This window comes from Phalacrocorax aristotelis, chromosome 26 (genome assembly GCF_949628215.1).
Source record: "Phalacrocorax aristotelis chromosome 26, bGulAri2.1, whole genome shotgun sequence".
NCBI classification, from domain to species: Eukaryota; Metazoa; Chordata; class Aves; order Suliformes; family Phalacrocoracidae; genus Phalacrocorax; species Phalacrocorax aristotelis.
In genome coordinates, this window is record NC_134301.1 from 1,191,350 (window position 1) to 1,211,605 (window position 20,256).

Consider the following 20,256-nt stretch of genomic DNA (forward strand, 5'->3'; position numbering starts at 1 on the left):
GGTGGCTGGGGGCTGCAGCCCCCCCAGACACGCACACTTAGGCAAACAGACACAGCTATATTTAAATGTTTTCTTGGCACTTAGCAGATTCCTCTGGTTCCCTCTCAGCGGTAAAATAATCACCGGGGAAGGGAGAGCGGCTACTGTTGACCTCCGGGATTTATTCGCCTCCAGGACTTGAGAGTTTGCTGGGGTTTGGGTGAGAGGAGCTGCTGCTCGCCCCGCTCTAAAAAATTAAACTTTCTTTCCTGTAGGTTTTGGAAAAATAAATCAATAGAACCCGCGGGAGGCACGGCTCTGTAATACTGGGGTTTACACGGTTTTGAAATATTTTGTTTTCAAGACACCAGCTCCCTCCACCCCCCGTGTGTGCGGGGGTTCAGCTCCGGCCCCGCTCCCAGCCGCGGGGGGGCTCGGGCGGGCCGGGTGGGGGGGGGGGGGGGAAGGCAGCGGTGAAGGTCTGCCGGGGCACCCCCGACCCGCCAGCCCCCCCAGACCCCGGCGAACCACAGCGGGGATCGTTCTGCCAGGCTCGGGGGGTTGGCGGGTACAGCTCAATCCCTGAGCTCGTTTCTTCCGCTTTTCTTTAATTTCTTCTGCTTTTCTTTCATTTCTGCCACTTTTCTCCCTATTCCTTCCTCCGTTCCTTCCTTCCTTCCTCCCTTCCTCCCTTCCTCCCTTCCTTCCTTCCTTCCTTCCTTCCTTCCTTCCTTCCTTCCTTCCTTCCTTCCTTCCTTCCTTCCTTCCTTCCTTCCTTCCTTCCTTCCTTCCTTCCTTCCTTCCTTCCTTCCTTCCTTCCCTCCTTCCTCCCTCCCTTCCTTCCTCCCTTCCTCCCTTCCTTCTCTCTCCCTTTCTCACCATCTCCTTTCTCTCCATATTTCTCTCTCATTCTCCTTCTCTCTCCATCTCTTTCTCTCTCTCTTCTCCCTCTTATTCTCCACCCCCGCCTCACCCCCACAAAACTCTGCTTTTCCACCCCAAACCGAAGGCACCTCACTGCAGCCCACCCACCCACCCCCCCGAAAGGCAAACCCAGCACCTGGGGGCTTTTTTTCCACCCCGATTTCTCCCCATTCGCTCCTTCCTGGGTTGATTTTTAAGGCCTTTCCCCCCATTCACCCCTCACTCCGGCCCTCCAGTAGATTCGCCCTCGGTTTGGACCCTGGGGGGGTGGGGGGGGGCACAGCTTGGGGGACACAATTTGGGGGAGGGCGCAGCTTCTGAAAGCTCAAACCCTCCCCTCCTTTGTGGGGAGGGGGTCCCGTCCCTCTGCTAGAGCCCACGTTAGGGGGTCGCAGGTTGAGCTTCATGAGCTTCTGTAATTAATAACGAGGTCCGTGTCGCCCCCCCGGTGCCCTCCCCCCCAGTCCTCTCCACTGCACCCTTCGCTGGGATCCAGCACCCGGCAGAAGAAGGCTTTTCACCAAAATACCCCTAAAATTTGGGATTTAAGCAAATTCCCCCCCCTCCAAAAAAAAAAAGAGCTACTCCAGAGCGTGCAACCCCACCCACCCAGGTGCTGAGAGGGATTTTGGGGAGCAATGAGGGTTTTTCTGCTGGGGGGTGTGTGTGGGGGTGCTGAGCGTGTCCCCCTCTCCCTTTTCCCTTGCGGGGGTTTCTTCTCCCTCTGGAGCAGCGAGGTGGGGTTTTTTGGGGGGGACAAAAATGCCACTTGGAGGGAAGAATGCCACTTGGGTGCGTGGGCTTGTGCGTGGCCACGCGTGTCCTGCGCGAACGGAAACCCCTCTTTCCTGCTCGCTTCTCTCCTTTCGAGGGAGAATAAAACCCTTTTGCATGTTGGAAAAAGGGGGAAATATTTACCTGCAGACTCAAGCTGGCACTTTACATCTGTGTCTGCTCCTCTTCGGGACCTGCCTCGTGTCGGAATTAATTCTCTATAAAATTGTGGCGAAACAGAAAGCTTTAAAAAATAGGCCGGGGCTGGAGCGGCGGGGTCATGTGTAAGGGGAGAAGTGGAGTATGAACAAACCTATATTTTATGGGAGGCTTTCAGCGTGCCGCGCCAGTGCCTAATTCTTCACTTCAGCCCCCAAAAAGCGATGTTTCGGGTCAGATCTGGAGCTTAAAAGGAGCTTTGAGGGAGCTGCGGTTGGCACAGCCCCTCGCAGGCTGGTCCTTGCGGCGACCCTCACCGTGTCCTCTGGGCGAAAGGCTGCTTTCCCTTTCTTTTCCCTTTTTTTCCCCCCCCGAAAAAATCAGCTCACCTTTCCCAATTTTCCCAGCAAACCTGAAGTATCGGGAGAACCTTTAGTGTGGGGAAGAGAGGATATTTTTTCCCCCAAAACCTCTACGGCCCAGGCAAATGGCCTGTGAATTCCCCCCCCCCCTTTTTTTCCTTTCTTTTTTTCTTTTTTTTTTCTTTTGTACCTATTTTTCTTTTTTCCCTTTTCCCTTTTTTTTTTCTTTTTTTCTTTTTCTTTCTTTTTTTTTTTTTTTTTCCCCCAGGGAAGCAGCCGATTTCTTATCGGGTCGGGATTGATGCTGCCGGCCTGCTTCTCTAGATCATCCCCTCGGCTCCTCTTGTTCCAGAGCCCGGCTCCCTTTGCTCCCGGGGCCGTGAGTGATGGCTCCCGCAGCTCCCCATGCCGCCGGAATCCTAATGGCCCCACCGAGGCCTGGGAGGTGGGGGGGTAAAGGGCGGACGACCCTCTCCCCCTATTTTACTACCAGGAAATCCCCCCAAAAAAAAACAGCCCAACGCAGGGTTCGCCCTTCCTCAGCCCCTGTTGCTGGAGGCTCCCACGGAAGCCATGAAACGGGTTTATTAAAAGGTTTTGATGGATTCGCCTTGGGGATTAACTAAGATAATAGTTTATTGCACTGCGAAAGATTAAACTGAAAGTACCCTGGTGAAAAAAAAAATTATAAATAAACATTAAAGGGAGCGGGAAGGGCCTTTCCTAGCGTTAAATCCCTTGTTTGCCACCCTAACAAGGGTTCCCCGGGCTCCAGGGTGTCCGCACCGCCTTCCCGAGGTGTTGTTGTTGTTGTTGTTGTTGTTATTATTATTATTATTGCTATTATTATTGCTATTATTATTATTGCTATTATTATTGCAATTATTATTATTGCAATTATTATTGCAATTATTATTGCAATTATTATTAAGATTTAAATCCACGTGCTGGTTCGGCGAAGCGGTTCGCCAGGCTGCAGGCTGCGGAGGGGCCATCCCTCCCCACCCCTGCCCCCCCGGGGGAGCGGGATTTCCCCTGGGAAAAGCCCCGCTCCGCTGCCTGGCTGCGAGCTGCCGGGGCCGGGGGTGCGCACATGGGCGCGGAGCGGCGCCCATCTGGGTCGCGTCGGCTCGAAAGAGCGTGTTTACACATCGAGAAGAGTTTAAAACACGTCCCGAAAGGCGATAAAATCGGGACTTTAAATCATCCTATCGCTTCCACATCTGCAGCTGGCTGCCACGCTGGAGTCCTGCCCTGCGTGTGATGCTGCCTGGCCCCACAGGGGCAAGATCCCCTCCCGTGTCACTCCCCACGCGTGTCCTCCGCCTCTCCATCCCTCCTCACCCCATTTTTTTTCAGTGACCTGCATCCAGGGAAAGGTTTTTAGTGCCGGCGGGGTGTGGATCCGAGCTTCCAGCAGCCTCAAGGTGCCTCGGCGGGGGCCGGGTGTCTCGGGGGTGGGTTCGCTCAGAGCAACGCGGCCTTTTGAACACCGAGGTGGGGGAAAAAAGGGGTTTTCTGCTGGGTTTTTTAATTTTTTTTTTATGCTTTTTGCTTAAAAAGTGCTGCGTTGTCTCCCCGGAGGCAGCACGCCCCGGGCTTGATTTTGTAATTGCAAAAGGTGTTAAAAAGGGATGAGAGCAGCTTGGTGACAACTGGGCTTCGTCCTCGCTTGGGGGGGACTCAAAATGCACCGAAAAGAGGGAGTTTTCGCTTATTTTATCCCCTTCCACCCCATTTCGGTGCCAGGCCGGGGGCTCTGCATCCCTGCAAGTGAAGGCTGTGCCATCTCCGCCACGCTTCCTCTGCAGCAACAGGGGGTCAGGGTTCCCCCCTCCCAAAATTCCCCGGTATAAACCCCCCCGCAGCTGGAGCTGGATCAATTTTCTGGTGGGGGGAAAAAAAAAAAACCCAAACCTTTAATTTTTATCCTCTGTCCCTACACAGAAACTTTTCCCACCCCCTCCTCCCCGGCCCGAGCCATCGAGGACTCAGGATTACGGAGCCGAGGGTGTCTGGAGAGGAGGCGGGGTGGGGGGGGGGTGGGAAATGATGTTAATTATTAATATTGTCATCCCGGAGGAGGATTTCCAAGGGGTGAGAGCAGTAAGTACGACTCAAGCAGAAGCTCTCCTCAACAAGAGGGATCAGCCTCAAGTTTGTGTATGTTTCCATCCCATACAATAACAGCTATAGATCTGCTAATGGGCTCGCTGCAGCCCCTGGACACTTTCTCCTACAACTTTCACTCCCCCCCACCCCCCCCAAACACGCCCTTTCCCCAATACAAGCCCAATGTTTTCTTTTCAACTTAACCCAGGGTTCAGCGATCACCCGGTGGGTCAGTATAAGTCGCCTTTGTCCACGAAAAGTCAAGGAGAAATCTTTGCTCCTGTGTATATATCACTTAAAAGCATCCTCCAGCTGAGTCCTCCTCTGCTCCTCCCCCCCCACCCCCAATAAACCCTCCCCAGAATCCCAATCAACATTTTAAGCCTCAAAATAAACGATCCGAAGGAAGCAAAAAGCAGAAAACCCTCCCCAAGCCCAACGAACCAGGGGGGAGCCCAGATGTGGTCACATGAACTAGGGCGACTCACACACCCGGGGAATAAAATGAGTGTGAGGGTTTTATTGCTCAGCTCCAGTTCGGGCGGCCCTTGGAGGGGCTGGTTTGCTGGGGAGAGGGGCTGGGGCGGAAAGCGGGGGCTGCCGGGTCCTGCTGAGGCGCAGAAGTTGGCGAGGAGAGAGGTATAAGTTGCTTACTGGCGCCTTCGATTTATTTTAAACAAATCCTTTCAAAAAAAAAAAAAAAAAAAAAAGGAAAAAGGGGAGGGGGGAAGAAAGGAAAAAAGAAAATTAAAGAAGAAAAAAGAAAGAGAAAAATGGAAAAAAGGAAAAATAAAACAGAAAAAAGGAAAATAAAAAAATTTAAAAGAAAAATAAAAAAAGAAAAAGGAAAAATAAAGAAGAAAAAGGAAAAATAAGGAAGAAAAAGGAAAGAGGAAAAAGGAAAAAGAAAAAAAGGAAAAAAGCAAAGGAAAAAAGGGAAATGAAATAAATAAAATGAAAAAGTGTTTCCTACCCAGCAGCAAGTTTTACTCTTGCTGGGCTCCCGCTCCGCCGAGTCCTGAGGAGTTCCCGGGCTGAAGCGTCGGTGCCAATAAAATTATAAATAAAATAGCAGATCTTTCCAGCCCAGGCAAAGCTCGGCTCGGAGGGGGCTTTGCCCAAACCAGATTATTTTTATTTTTTCCAGCCCCCCCCTCCCGTTTTGGAGAGGCAGAGAGGGGCAGAGCGGGAGGGGAGAGGAACAAAAACCAACAATTTCTCCAGCATAAAAATGAAACATCAAATTAGTTTGCCTCTGGGCTTCATTTTTCCCCTTCTACATTATAACTAGTTATTGAACTCGCTAGAAGATCTAAAGGCCATTTGTGAGGAGAGAAATTTCAATGGAGTTCCCCCATCAATAACTCCTTGGCAGTGACCTATTGGATCAAGTCAAACAGTTGAGGTGAAATTCAGGTCACGCTGTCTAACCAATATTAAAATGCGCCCACTTTTTAAAAAGCCACTTTCAACGAGATTTGAAGAAAATTGAATTCCTGGGTGGGGTGAGAAGGGGAGGGGGGAGGAGGGAGAGATGGGGAAACTGGTTTGCATATTTTATTTTATTTTATTTTATTTTTCCAGTTCTCTCGCGAACAAGAGGGATTCATCTTTAATACGTTAAAACGAAGGGATAAATATTTACATTATTAGTTTCTTTGAGGCGAAAGAGGCTCGAAAGAAAAATGTGAAGGCTAGGACTTTGGGTGACAGGCTTTGCTTATTAAAATCGTTTTAGGCCGATTCATTACTTTTACTGACAACAGATTTAAGAAAAAAAAAATCAATTAAACATTTGCATATTTCTTTGCATAAATTAGACCCCGTCTATTTGCATTAGGAAGGGACAAAAAGAAAAGGTCTCCTTCGCGCTCGCTGCGCCCAAGTTGGGAGGGGAAAAAAATAAAATTTAATTAATGACGCGCCCCTGCCCGCGGCGGGGAGGGCGCAACTAGGAAACAAATCATTAAAAACACAGGGAGATATGCGGGGCTTCAGTCCTCCTGCCACTGAACGCGCAATTAGCACCTCCAAACAAGCTCGGAATCAAACTCCACTCCAAAATCGGATCCCCACCTCCCGCATCTCAAGGAGGCAGAGTTCAGCCACCGCGAGCTTTTACCCCGCTTTTCCTATTATTATTAAACACGGGATAACAAACCCCCAGTAGATAGGTACTTCATTTTTTTCTGGGAAGCACAGATTGCTAATGGGCTGAGGTACAGGTTACCAAACGGTCAGTATGGTAATAGCCAACACAATGAATCCGGAGAGACAATGCATACTTATTTTTCTTCAGTACTGTCAAAAAAAGGCGCTTTGTACTTAAAAATCTCCCCGCGACGGCAACCAGCTCTATATTTCGCAGCCCTCATCCCGGGGAGGAAAAGGAAATAAAGCCAAAAATGAGATTTTTTTTATTCCCCCCCCCCCCTCTTTTTTTCCCCCTGCTTTTTCTCAGCCGAGGTGCTGCGTTTCTCTGGGTTTTGTCCCTCCCAAAGTGTTTCTCGCCACGGTTGTGCTGGTGGGGGGACGAGGGATGGAGAGCGGTGGGAGGGCTGCTTTATAGACAAAAGAGCCAGATTCTTGTACAACTATTCTTCACACGTCCCTGCAGACTTATTTTACAGCGGAAAAAAAAAAAAGGGGGGGGGGGTTTTGGTGGAATAAATAAATAAATAAATCCAACCCCTTCAGCAAGAGGCGCAGCTCTAAACTCCGGATAAAAAGCCAAGGGGGGGGGGAACAGGAATCCAGAAGCACTAAAAAGGGAGAAATAGGATTTTTTTGGGGGTGCGTTTGTAAGAAATCCGAGGGATTTCTTTTTTTTTCTTTTCTGGTGCACTTGTAAGAAAGCGGAGGGCAGCCCCCCCCCCCTTCCCCCCCCCAAACAGCCAGATGGGGTGAAGGGAGATGGGGAAGAGGGGCTGGAGAAGGGAATCCTCAAAAGTAGAAGTGTTTGGGTGGGGGGATGCAGACGGTGCAAATAAAGTTGCGTTTCCCCCCTCCCCCCCCGAGAAAGCGAGAGCGCCCAGAGCCGCCCAGTTTGTGACCTTCACGCCTTGAATTTTTTAATGCTTTGATTGCTGCCCGTTGGTTTCGTGCTTTATTTTCCTTTATTTTTTTTTCTTTAAACCATCCAACATAACCTTAAGAGAACTACCTGTGGATATTTATTTATTCTGCTGGTGCTTATTGAAAACCATATATTCAGAGGCGGGGGGGGGGAAGGATGTGCGTAGGTAAAAATTACTTTATTAACTCTCCATCTTTATTCAATATTCCCTCAGCCTTGGAATAAAGTTGTTGCATCAGTCTGAACTATAAATGTCAAAGCCCCGCATGAGTCTGAGGTGTTTGGGCAGAATGAAGTATGGCTGGAGAAAAGGAATTTATTGGATATATTTAAATCAATGTTTTGGGTTCTGGAATACATTTCTATTCATGTATTTTCCCCCCACCCCCCCCCCGGCCCCAACCTCGCAGCTCCCACCCCTTCCCCCCCCCACTTCACTCTCTACCCCCGAAACCTGAAGAGGAAGGATTTTACCTTATATAGGTATAGATAGAGGCGTTTCTATATGGAATTCCGGGATTTACAACTTTAGGAAGGAGCAGGCTCTGCCGCTACAAGGGGCCAGCAATTAGCCAAGCCCTGCAAATCACCCGCCACCCCCCCAAAATAAAACCCAAATAAAGCAAGAAAACGGCTCAACCCACGCCCCGGTGCCCAAATAGACGCGGAGCTGGTGTCCGAGGGGGGCTCAGCCCCCCCCTTTTACCTCCCCACCAAAACCCTCCCCGTCGCCTATATGTACCCTGTAGATTCGAATTTGTGTGAGCGTCTCCCAGTCACAAATTCGTCTCTAGGGGAATATATGGGCGATGCCAGAGCCTTGGAAAGTTCTGCTTTCCTTTAATTGCAGCGCTCCTAATTAAATCCTCAAACCCCGCTGATGTCATCCTCTAAAGGGAGTTTAGTCAAAGCGGCGTTTGCTCCTTGCCAGGGCGTGTTAATAATAAATAAATATGATAATAATTTAAAGAAAAGGTAAAAAGCAAAATCTCGGCGAGGATCGGGGTGTGTATGTGGGGGATAATAATCAAAATAAAATCCCATTATTACTTTTCGTCTCCAGAAGAAACAGCAGCCACCGCAAACGCAACTCGCAGCCAAGAGCACAAAGAGCCCCGACCATTTCGCGGTGACTGATTTATGGCGTTTTACAACCCCATAAAAAGCTGTAACAACCAGCCAAAAGCCTTCGACACCGCTGGCACATTTAGTCTAATAAATAAAACATAAACAGTTAACTTTATGTGTCACTTTTATTGTTATCAAGTAAAATATGGCAATGCCCTGCAAGCTATGATTTTCAACTATAATTGTTATCAAGCACAAGGAGGGAATACCCCACCTCCCTCCTCTGCCCCTCTCTTTAGGGCGAGGTGGAGATTTTAAAAAGGGGAAAAATAGCTTTAATTGAGGGAGTTAAAACCCTCCCAAAATGTTGACATCCATTTGCAGCTCCCCGACCTGCGCCGGGGAGGTGGGAGCCATTTTTAACGCATCCCTCCAGCTTTGCCCCCCAAAATATATATATATTATATATATATATGGAGGTCAATGCTTAAAGCAAGGGCCGAGCGGCCTGGGCGCCGCGCCCACGCGTGGGTCCTGCACACGCGTGGAGGTGGCACCCCATGGGTGCGTAACCTGCAGCACCCAGGGCCGAGGAAAAAAGCAGGGTGCTCCCTCCCACCCCCCACCCCCCCCCCGAAAATACACCCCCCCCACCCGGCTCTGCTCCCAAAGGCTGAGCAAAGCGGGGGCAGTTTGGGGAGTAAAGGGGGGGTCCCCCCGCTGCCGGGGGTGGGGGGGCCCCCAGCCTCGCCCTGACCGTGGGGGTGGGGTGGGGGCAACTCCCTGCCTGTGATTTCAGGCAGGGTCTGCAAACCTGCCTCTACCTACCAGGTAATTGCCCCCCCCCCAATAGGTCCCCCCCCATAGGTGCCCCCCCCTCCAGGTGCTGACGGTGCTTAACCCTCTCCCCTCTGGGATCGGGGGGGGGTTGCCTGGGTTGGGGGGGGCAACGCCCCCGGCGGTGTCCCCCACCTGCCCTGTCCCCTCCCCAGGCCGGGAGGGGTGGGGGGTGGCTGTGTGGAGATGGGGGCTGCCGAGGGTTGAGTTTGGGGGGGTCTGAAGGGTTAGGGTAGCCCGGGGGGGGGCACAACCACGCTCACACAAAGGGGGAGGCCTCATTGTTCCCAGCTCCCATGGCGGGGGGACACCCGGTGCCCCCCAAACTCCCCCCTCCCCCTCCATTATCCCCCCTCCCCCTTCCACCTCCCTCCCCCCACCCAAGGGGGGGGTGTCCCCCATTGTGTGCCCCCCCCCCCCCCAACAGCCGAAGGGGTGGGGCTGAACCCCAGGACCCCTCGCCTGGCAGCGAGGCGCATCTCCCCGGCTCTCGCCGCGCCCCCACTCCCACTCCCACGGCCCCCCCCCCCAATTTGGGTACATTTTGCAGAAGCTTTTGGTTCCTTATCCGGGGACTGGGCTGGCGGGTGTGATTGGCCGGGGATGTCACATGGTGAAAGTAACTTTACGGGGTCGCCAGCTAGTAGGAGGGCTTTATGGAGCAGAAAAACGACAAAGCGAGAAAAATTATTTTCCACTCCAGAAATTAATGATCATGAGCTCTTATTTGATGGACTCTAACTACATCGATCCGAAATTTCCTCCATGCGAGGAATATTCGCAAAATAATTACATCCCAGACCACAGTCCGGAATATTATAGCCGGACAAGGGAGTCCAGCTACCAGCATCACCATCAAGAGCTGTACCCAGTGCCACGACCCTCCTTCCCCGACCGCCCGTTCAGCTGCGGGGGGCTCCAGGCTCCCGGCAACCCGGCCGCGCTCCAAAGGGGACACGGGCAAACTCCAGGAGGCCAACACCTCTCAGAGAAAGCACAGCAGCTCTGCGAGCAGGCTGCTCTATCCACCTCCTCCACCACTCCTTCCCCAGCCCCTCCAGCCTGCAACCAGCCAAACCCCGACCATCCCAACAGCACAGCTTCCAAACAGCCCATAGTCTATCCCTGGATGAAAAAAATCCACGTCAGTACTGGTATGCAACTTTTATTTTCCTCTTCTGTCTCTCCGCTCTCTTATTTTCACACCATGCTCGCTCCCTCTCGCCTCTCTCTCTTTTTTTTTTTTATTTCCTTCCCTTCCATGAGAGTCTTTGGGTTAGCACAATTGAACTGGATTTACGACTCCGAATGGGTAATTACACCCACCATAAATTTTATAGCCGAGCTACTGTGGGCAGCCTTAGCCATGTGGCTCGTTCTGTTATGTATGTGTGAAACTCCGAAAGCTTTGTAAGGGGTGCATAAATAATTCAGTCTTTTGAGCCAGGGAAACCCCTTCCTATTAGAATAGAAACTCTTGAGCTGCCCAAAGTTCTTTATTACCTATTTAGCCTATTACTTCCCCCCCCCGGCTCCTCCAGTCGCCTCTCCCGACCCTCTCTCCATCCACGCTGATTTTCCTTGTGTGTTTTTTTGTGTGTTTTTTTTTGTTTTGTTTTGTTTGTTTGTTTTTTTTCTCCTTTCCTTTCTTTTTTTTTTTTTATTTTTTTGCTTTTTTGTTTTGTTTTGTTTTCCTTCCCTCCTTTCAGTGAATCCCAATTACAATGGAGGCGAACCCAAGAGATCCAGGACAGCCTACACCAGGCAGCAGGTTTTGGAGCTGGAGAAGGAGTTTCACTATAACAGGTACCTGACCCGGCGGCGACGCATCGAGATCGCCCACATCGCTTTGCCTCTCCGAGCGACAGATCAAAATCTGGTTTCAGAACAGGAGGATGAAATGGAAAAAAGACCACAGGCTGCCTAACACCAAAGTACGGGCGGCGACGGCAGCGGTCGCCGGAGCCCCGCCGCCCCCGCCGCCCCGGCGAGCACGGCCGCGGGCGAGGAGCTGCCCTCCGCCGCCGCGCAGGACCCGCGCACGGAGGATATCACCAGGTTATAAACACCCCCAGACCCGCACACAAATGACTCTGGATTATTTATAGAATCTAATATATATATATATATATTTTGGTTCTTCCCCCCACCCCTTTCCCTTCCCCTGGTAGTTTTCCTTTTATTATAATAATAATAATTATTATTTTTTTTTCCTGTGCGTATAAAAAACAATGGGTCTCCCCCAAGACCACGGGCTTTAGATGCATGCCAGATAGCATGAGGCCAGGTGTCTGTACCTGCAGGGTTTTTTTACGCCATTTCAGGGTTTTATTTATTTTTTAAAGCTGGGGGATGGGGGAGGGAGGGCGGGGTGGGGGGAGGAAGAGGTAAATGTTCTGCTGGGTAAATTTAATGAAGAAATGACGATAATATTGACGGCAAAAAAAAACCAAACAAACAAAGGCGAACGTAGGTATTCCCCCCCCCCCGCCCCCTGCATTACAAATGCACAATGAGCGAAGGAGCTGTGAAGTTCTTTTGTAGGAATGTGGGGAAAAAAAAAGCTTAAAAAAATAATCACCATTTAGAGAGAGAGAGAGAGAAAAAGGCAAAACAAAAAGCAGCTACGGAACAGCACAAGCACACGAGGGTGGACCAGTCTTGGCTGAGAAATTGAGAAGAAACAGGGGAGAGGGAGAGAGAGAGAGAGGGAAAGAAAGAGTGGCATATTTAAAAAAATAAAAGCAGAAGAAGGTTAAAAAAAGTCAGTAGCTAGGGGGTTTTGTCGTGGTTATTTGTGTTTTTGGACTGATTTTACATGATCATTGTAAACTTGCAATAAAGAGTTTTAGTGTGTATGTGAAAGTCCCAGTGTTCAATAAACCAGTCAGTGTGAATTAGTTTTACTTTTATGTCTGGTGACTTATTTTATCCCCACATCTCCCCGCAAACCCGCCCCAAAATAATAATAGTAATAATAATAATAATAATAATAGGGATAATAAAATGCTGGGACGATGTGCAATGGAGCCCATGTGCACCAGTTACTGCTTAAGTTAAGTTTAAGCAAACCTAAAGATAACTCTCAACTCCAGATTTTTATGACATCACGACGTGACCAGTGACTTTAAACCTCAGACCCTCCCAACCTGTAAATATTGGGGGGGTGGGGGGTGAAAAAAAGAGGAACCTGGGCTTTCAGACAAGTGCTGTGGGTTGGGGTTAGCTTCCAGTCGTGCCTCTCTCTTTTCTTTCCATCCCGCAGAAAAAAAATTGGCTGGTTTTAGTTCCTCTCCCTGCTTTGAACTTTTTCTCATGGTTTGGTTTCGGTTTTTTAATTAATTATTCCTCTTATTATTGTTATTATTTTCTCGTGCTGTCGTGGCGCGCTCGCGTTGACTCGTTCAAGCCAAGAGGTCATATTGAATTTTGCCAGGCAATGAAAAGGCTGTTAAATAATAATAATAACAATAACAATAATGAGAATAATGGTAGTAATAGTGCTAATAACTGTAACTCATTGCTCCTGGCCTTTGGAGGCAGCTAAAAATTGGCAGCAGTGGGGGATTTTAGGGAAAAAACCATGTGTCCCGCCCCCCCCTCCCTGGTGCAGGGTGTCTGTGCTTCCCTGGCAGGGCAGGGAAGGGGGTGCGGGGGGGGGGCTGGGGCTGAGCCCCCCCCCCCTTTATTTTTTGTTCCTTAGGCCTTGGCTTTGGGAAGTTTGCTGCTTAAAAACCCCAGTGGCAGGGGGCTGGGAGAGGAAGGCCTGCTGCAAGTGCCCCCCCCCCCCAAGCCCTGGGACGCTGAGTTATGGAGAGGAGGCTTTCAAGCACCTTTCTTTAGGTTTTATTCTATTTCTTCCTTTATTCCCCCCCCCCCCCCAACATCGATTTAAGCTGCCGTTAAACAAATCGTGGTCTCAAACCCCTTTGTGAGAGCTGGGGATGCGGATCTGGAGAGGGAGAAGGTTATAATTTATCCTGGGGAGTTTATTTGTAAAGCTCATCAGCTTTGCTTTTATTTTTTCCCCTTTCGCATCCTGCTTTGGTGGTGTTGCTGCAAGGACGAGGCTGGAAAGATAAAACATATCGCCAGGCCACGTAACCATTCCTCCTCCTCAAACGTTTCCTCCACAGAGCAGGGAAAGGTGTTGGGAGCCAGTTGGGATTTTGGCTTTTTCCAAGGAAGATCCCAGCCCGCACAGCTGAGGCGGGGAAGCCAGATAAAACCCAGCCCTAGAGAAAGAAAATAAAATAAAAATAAATAAGCGATCAGTTAACAGCACCCAAGGCTCGGCCCATCCCGGGGGGGCTTGGGTGGTTTTAATATCCTTGTATACAGGCAAGAAATCAGAGCAGAGAGGGGAAAAATAGGGGGGGGGAAGGCAGCAAAGAGGGCAGAAAAGGAGGTTTAGTGCAGGAAAATGCAAAAAAGCTGCGGGGAAAGCGGAGCCCCAGGTGCTGGGAGGTGGGTGCTCCCCCAGAGCACTCCAGTGCCCCGAAGTTGAAGCAGGGCAGCACCCCAAATCTCCTCGGGGGTGGGGAGCAGAGTTGGGCTTCTGCACCACTGCAGGCTGGGCTGGAGCCAGGAGGAGGAGGAGGGTGGGGAGGAAGGAGCGGCGCTCCAAGTTGGATTTCTCCCTCTTTTTTTGGGGGAGGGGGAGTTTGGAGTTGTGGGTTGGGGTTTTTTTTGCTTGTTGGCCGGGTGTATCCCGTGGAAGGGGGGTGCTGGGGACACCGGGTGGGGGTGGGCTCCTGCCTGCTGCCCACAGGAGGGTCCGCACCCAGCATCTCCCCCTGCCTTGGCCATGACATGGCTGGGGCTGAGGGGGAGAGTGGAAAGGCAGGGTATAGCCCGGGGAAGAAAGGGGGGAGAGAGGGGTGAAAGAGGAAAGGGGTTAAAAGGGGGGGAGGAAGAAATAAAATGGGGGGGGAAAAGGAAAAAAATAAAAAAAGGGGGGAAGGAAAAAAGAAAATGAAGAGAAAAGGGGGAAGGGGAATGGAGGAAAAAGGAGAGGAAGGGAGGAAAAATGGGGAAAAGAGGGGAAAAAGAGGGGGGAAGGGGTAAAGGGTGGGGGAAAAGGAGGAAAATGGGGAAAAGAGGGGAAAAAGGGTGCAAAGGGGAAGAGGGAGGGAGGAAGGAGGAAAAGGGGGAGAAGAGGGGGAAAGGGGGAAAATAGGAGGAAAAGGGAGGGAAAGGGAGGAAAAAGAGGTAAAAGGAAGAGAAAAGGAGAAAAAAGAGGGGAAAAGGAGGAAAAGGGGGGAAAAAGAGGGGAAAGGCGGTGGAAGAAAATAAAGGGGGGAAAGGGGGCGAAAAAGGAAGAAAAAAAAAGGGGAAAATGGCTGTTCCTGCTGCAAACAGCCCGACCCACGGTCCCTTTTTAGCCTCTTGACGCCTCCATGTAGAGAGGCTGAAAGAAAACTTTATTGAAGTTCGGGTAAACGGCAAAACCGGGTTCATGGAAAGGCCAACTTTTCTATCCCAGCAGCTCTATTGGAGGCGAGCAAGCTGACCCCGGAGCCCTCCTGACCCGCTGCCTCTCCCAACGTTGTACCTTCTGTGTCTGCGGACATAGATTTAGAGGCACCATCGCTGTTTCGAGGCTTTGTAGGTTTTACCATAGTAATGGGGTGTATGGGGAGGGGGGGGCGGGGGGGCTGGGGCAGATGCGATGCGTGTTATGGCATTGTTTCCTCGCCAAAATAACCCGGGAGAAAAGGGGAGAGAAGGGTGAAGTGGCGGCCAAACTTCTCTCCCTTCTTTTCCTCCAGAGATGCTCTCCCTCCCGGCTGGTCCAGGAGCGCTCCCAGCCACGTAAGTAACCCCCATCTCAGGGAAAAAAAAAATAAAAATTAATTTTTAAAAAAATAATAATTAAAAAAATTAACTCAAAGCAGAGCTAAAAGGAGCCCCTGAAAGTTTGGGAGGTGTGGGGATGAAAATCAGGATGCAAATGGGAGCGGAGGAGCGGTGATGTGGGGAGTGGAGGAGGGGGGCAGAGATTTGCTTGTGGGCAGCGCTGCAAAATAACCCCGGGCTTCTCCAGCGGACAGGGGCTGCGGGACAGACGGACAGACGGATGCACAGATAGATACAGGGACGGACGGAGTATTTTAAGGAAGAAATGCTCCCCCCGAGGCGTGAGAGCTTGCTTATCCCTGGGCTATACGTCCCAGACCTGGCCCTGGCACCTATAGAAGTGGCTGCAGGAGGTGCCCCCCCCCGCCCCGGGGGGGCTGCATTGTTCAGTGCTCGGATAATTCGCTTTACTTTGATTATTGGGCTATAAAACTCCCAGCAACAACGTGTTTCTGGAGGCTCAAATTAACATCTGAGGCCAGGGTGCGCTTTTTTTTCCCCTCCTCCCTTTTATGTTCTTCGAGTCCAATTTGTTTTGAAGTTCCCTGATAAGTTTTTACCGGTTCCTTTCGCAGCTCGGGCTTTATTTTATGTTATTCCCCCCCTCCCCTCCTCTTTAACTGTTTTCGCTGAGGACTCGGGTTTTAAGAGGGGTGCAAGGTCGTTTTGCGAAGGGTTTAACTGGCAATAAAAAGGGGGGGGGGGGAAGGAAAAAAACCCAAGCGTGAGGAAGTCTTTGTATCCCGAGCCTGGAGGAATGGTAACCCCTCTCCAATTTACATCAGCAGGCTGAGAAAATTAGCTTCCTGTATTGCCTGTTGGAAAGAGGGGAGGGGGAAAAGGCAAATAACAGCTCTAGAGATGCTTGGGGAGATAACTGCAGGCGGCCGAGGGTCCTCAGCAGCTTCAGTTTTATGAGAACTTCATTATTTTATTTTTTTAATGCCGTGAAAACACATTATTCCCCCTGTTTTTCCCGCCTTTGCCCCAGGGCTCTCCTGTTGAGCCGGGCTTTCGCTCGCGGTTCACACGGCGTCCCGGCTCCTTCCAGCAATTTCCTTCAAGCCCTCGTAGGTTCAAACCGTTCCTCTGCGGCGTTAATTGGAATTAAAAGCCAAAACACGCACCCGGGGTTAAACGAGTGAGTTACTGGTTCGCCCCAGACCTGACAGCACCTCCAACGTGCAACTTTTATTTATTGTGCTCTCGTATATCATTATCCAGAGATATAGTTTTATGTACTTCCTAATCTGTCGCTGTGATTAATTTTGATGGGCAACGTACCAAGCTAAACATTTCGGGACTTATTTTATTTTTTTTAATTATTTTTCTTTAGTGAAAGACTCGGATTTCCTTCCCAAACAGCCGCCCTGGGGATGCTGTTAGCAATTTTGAAATATCACCTTTTTTTTTCCTGCTTGTTTGGGTGTTTGCTTCAATGCAACCGTATTCTTGTCTTAATTTGGTAATTCTTTTTTTATTTTTTTTTTTTCCCGGGGGGGAAAAAAAGCGTCTTGGTGGGTTTGGGAGGGGATTCCCCACCCTTCCCCCCGAAAAACAGACGTGCATGGGACGAGCTCCAGGCTTCTGGAGTGAGCAAAATAAATAAATCATCCCTTTCTGCGGAGGGAATTAAACACTGCTTTGTAAATGATTAACTTCCCCCCCCCCCCCCCATGTCTTAATTAACATTTTTTCCTTGCTCTCTAATCCAACATATGTATCGCATAATTCCCCGAGCCGTGTAATGGGTAAACTGGGGCGCAGCGGAGGGGAGAGGTGGGACCGCTCCCCGCCTCGCCGGGGATATTCAGCCCTATCCCCCAAAGAAAAAGTTGGCTTTTTAGACGGTTTTGCCTTCTTCCCGAAGAGTTTGCCGCCCCGACGACACTTTTTGATCCCTTGCCCTTCCCCCGAGGAAGAGGACGGGGCTCCTCCCGCTCGGGAGCAGCCGGAAAAATAGAATTTTCCTTGGGAAAAAAAAAAAAGTAAAAGTGTTATTTCTGCGGCCGGGGCTGGCGGGAGGTTTGGGGCAAAGGATTTCCTCAAACTTCACCTGGTTTTACTACATTTTTGGTTGCATTTATTTGCACCGTCCAGCCTCGGGTCCGGCTGCCTCTTCTGACAGCTGCCACTCAAACCAGCCCCGTCCCGAGGGGGGGGTCCTGCCGCACCCACCCCCCCCCCGCCTTATTCCGGGGGAATTAAGGGCAGAAAGGAGCAAAAATCACCCCTTGCGTGGCAGGGACCGTCAGTTTAGGTGAGAAACAGCAAAATACCCCAAAAGGGAAGGAGCGGAACCTCCACTGAAAAGCACTCGGTGGCAAATCCCCCCCCCGCGACCATAAAATCCCAATTTTTAGCACCGAAAAGGCGCATCCTGGAAGGTGGGAAATGAGGGGTAATTTATGGCCAGAGCATCCCCCCCCCCGCTCCCCCAAATCCTTCTCCCCTCGCCCAGATGCTGCTGCGACTCCACCTTCCTCCTCCTCTTCTTCTTATTCTTCTTCCTCCTCCTCCTCTTCCTCTCCCCCCAGCCGGCTCCATCCCCCTCTGCCCTCTCCTTAGGAGCTCTCCATTTATTCCCAATTAATTCCCTGGTTATGCAATCAGAAACTTAAACAAGCTGAAAGGGGTTTGTGATTCGGGATTCGAGATTTTTATTATTATTATTTTATTATTATTGCTATTATTATCATAATTATTGCTATTATTTATTTAATTAATTTATTTTGAATGAATAAACTGGCAGATTAAATCTTCCTCCCCCCCAACTGCCCCCCTCCTGGAAATAAAACCGCCGGGAAAGGTGACTTCAGGCAAATTCTCCAAATATACATTTTTTCCCCTTCCCCGAGCGGGTTCTTTCACCTAAAAATCGCGTTTCTGCGGGCGCCGGGTTTCTCGGCACGGCGGAGCCGGCCCGGGCGGGCGGGGGGAGCCGGCGAGAGGGGTTTATAATGATAATTTAGAATTATCCCCCGGTTTTATAGGGACGATCAGAGGCGCACGAGCTGCCGGGGGCGGGGGGGTGGGGTGGGGTGTGAAAGCCGGGACACCCACGCGTGTCCCTGCGTGTCGCCCAGGTACTCCCCGCCACGCGTGTGTCTGCACAGGGCTGACAACCACGGCTCTTCTAGTTATTGCTGGGAATTTTAAATACCTCCAAGGTGCTTCATCCTCGCTTCGGAACCTCACGTTACCCCCAGCGTTGAAATACCCGCCCTGCGCCTTTCCCGGTTTATTCCCGGTTTATTCCTGGTTTATTCCTATTTTATTCCTGTTTTGTTCCTATTTTGTTCCTATTTTATTCCTGTTCTATTCCTGTTTGATTCCTATTTTATTCCTATTTTATTCCTGGTTTATTCCTGTTTGATTCCTATTTTATTCCTATTTTATTCCTGGTTTATTCCTGTTTGATTCCTATTTGATTCCTATTTTATTCCTGGTTTATTCCTGTTTGATTCCTATTTGATTCCTATTTTATTCCTATTTTATTCCTATTTTTTTCCTCTTTATCCCACTCCCATGCCCGTGTTTGGTGCGGTGGCTCCTTTCGCGAAGGAGGATGCGAGATAAAGCCCACCCCAACCCCCTGAAACCTCCGGAATCCCCCCAAACCCCCCCCCAGGACCCTTGAAGTGCCTCTAAATATTTAAAGAAGAGCCCATAAAGTGTTTACGTCCAGGTCGGCTCCGCATTAGCTGGGTCATGACCCCGGCTTCGGACCCGGGGACAAAAGGGGCTTCTTTTTTTTTTTAGGGGGGGTGTCCTGGGGTTGGGGTGGCCACAGCCTCGGGGCACCCGAGGGTCCAGCTCATGGTGTGACCCCAAAAATCTGGGGGCAGGGGCAGGGCGGGCTCCGGGAGAAGGAGGGGGGGCTGGCAGGTAATTTAATCCATTATTTTTAATTTTTATTATTATTATTTAATTGTTTTAAATGTTTTTAATTACATCCAGCCTGCGGTAGAGCCGGAGGGGCGGGGGGGGAGGGGGCAGCCGGCTGGGGGTACCTCAAATCCACCCGCAGCGTTGTTTTTTTTTTTAAAAGAACCTCGATTTATCCCCCAGAAAGCTGATTTCAGCGGAGGAAAAGGGCTCATCCTCCTTCCCCAGGCTCGGGGGGAATTTTAATTGCAGCTGGGAAATGGCTTTATGACCCTTCGCGGGTCTTTGCCCCCCCCCCCCGCCCCTTTTCCCCCCTCCACCTCTTTTAACTTTACTTTCCACCTTGCTTTTTTGCAACCCTGGTGTAGGGGCGGCACTGAATTGAGGCTGGAAAAGCTTTATTTAACCCGGTCTGGGTCAGGGGAGAAAAAATACCCAAACAGCGGCGGGACGGGCCTTTGCCTTGGTGCGTAATAATAATAATAATAATAATAATAATAATAATAATAATAATAATAATAATAATAATAATAATAATAATAAAAAATTGGTTTTCATGCCTGTGGCGGGGGGAGAACCAGTATTTTCCCGGTTGGGGTTAAAAAAACCCCGGCGTCAGCACTTCAGGAGCATCTTTAATTATTAGAAATATTTATTAGCAATAATACGCGGGGCATTTACGGCTAATGGGGACCAGCATTTGCGGGCGAGGTAATTGCGCCGGGACCTAATTAGACATGCATTTGTGTCATCTGTGCAGCTGTAAATAGGGGTTGGCGGCGGCGCGCGCGCGTCCATGTCGCGATAGCCGCCAATAGACGCGGGAAAACAACTTTCTTCTCCCAGCGCCGGCCCCCGCAGGCAGCTGCCCCGCACGGCGCGGGGAGGGAAGGGCAAACAGCCACTTCATTCCCAACACATTTCCCTCCTCCCCCCTTTAGGAAAATCTGTGAGTGTATTCCCGGCTATTTTTTTCCCGTTTTTTATTTTTTTCCCCCCCAAAATCCCACTGAACACTCCTCCCGCCATAGAAACCGCGATCCAAATAGGTTTTAAATGGGGAAAGAAACGCGGGGTGGGGGGGATAAGTGGAGGGAGAATTGCAGAGCCGCAGGAAGGGAGGGGGTTCCCTCTGCAAGTTTAGGGGTCAGATTGATTTTGGGGAATAAATAAACCAGGGCAGAGCCCTAAAACACCCCCCTCCCTTTTATTTTAGGG

At 50.3% G+C, this 20,256-nt stretch overlaps 1 protein-coding gene and 1 long non-coding RNA gene across 3 annotated transcripts in view; both read left to right on the forward strand.

Moving 5' to 3' along the window:
• Nucleotides 1–20,256, forward strand: part of LOC142048754 (uncharacterized) — a 46,299-nt gene that overhangs the window by 5,038 nt on the left and 21,005 nt on the right. The window contains exons 1-2 of one of the 2 annotated variants that reach the window (XR_012657524.1): nt 14,429–14,898; nt 15,063–15,105. This is a non-coding gene — a long non-coding RNA (uncharacterized LOC142048754). Of the gene's footprint in view, nt 1–14,428; nt 14,899–15,062; nt 15,106–20,256 lie in introns of those variants that run through there. The other variant, XR_012657525.1, reaches the window with a different exon arrangement.
• Nucleotides 9,746–12,203, forward strand: HOXC4 (homeobox C4). Its single transcript, XM_075075933.1, is given in 4 exon segments — nt 9,746–10,445; nt 11,001–11,134; nt 11,136–11,246; nt 11,249–12,203. Coding segments are annotated over 4 exon segments (897 nt in total). The 5' UTR covers nt 9,746–9,901; the 3' UTR covers nt 11,357–12,203.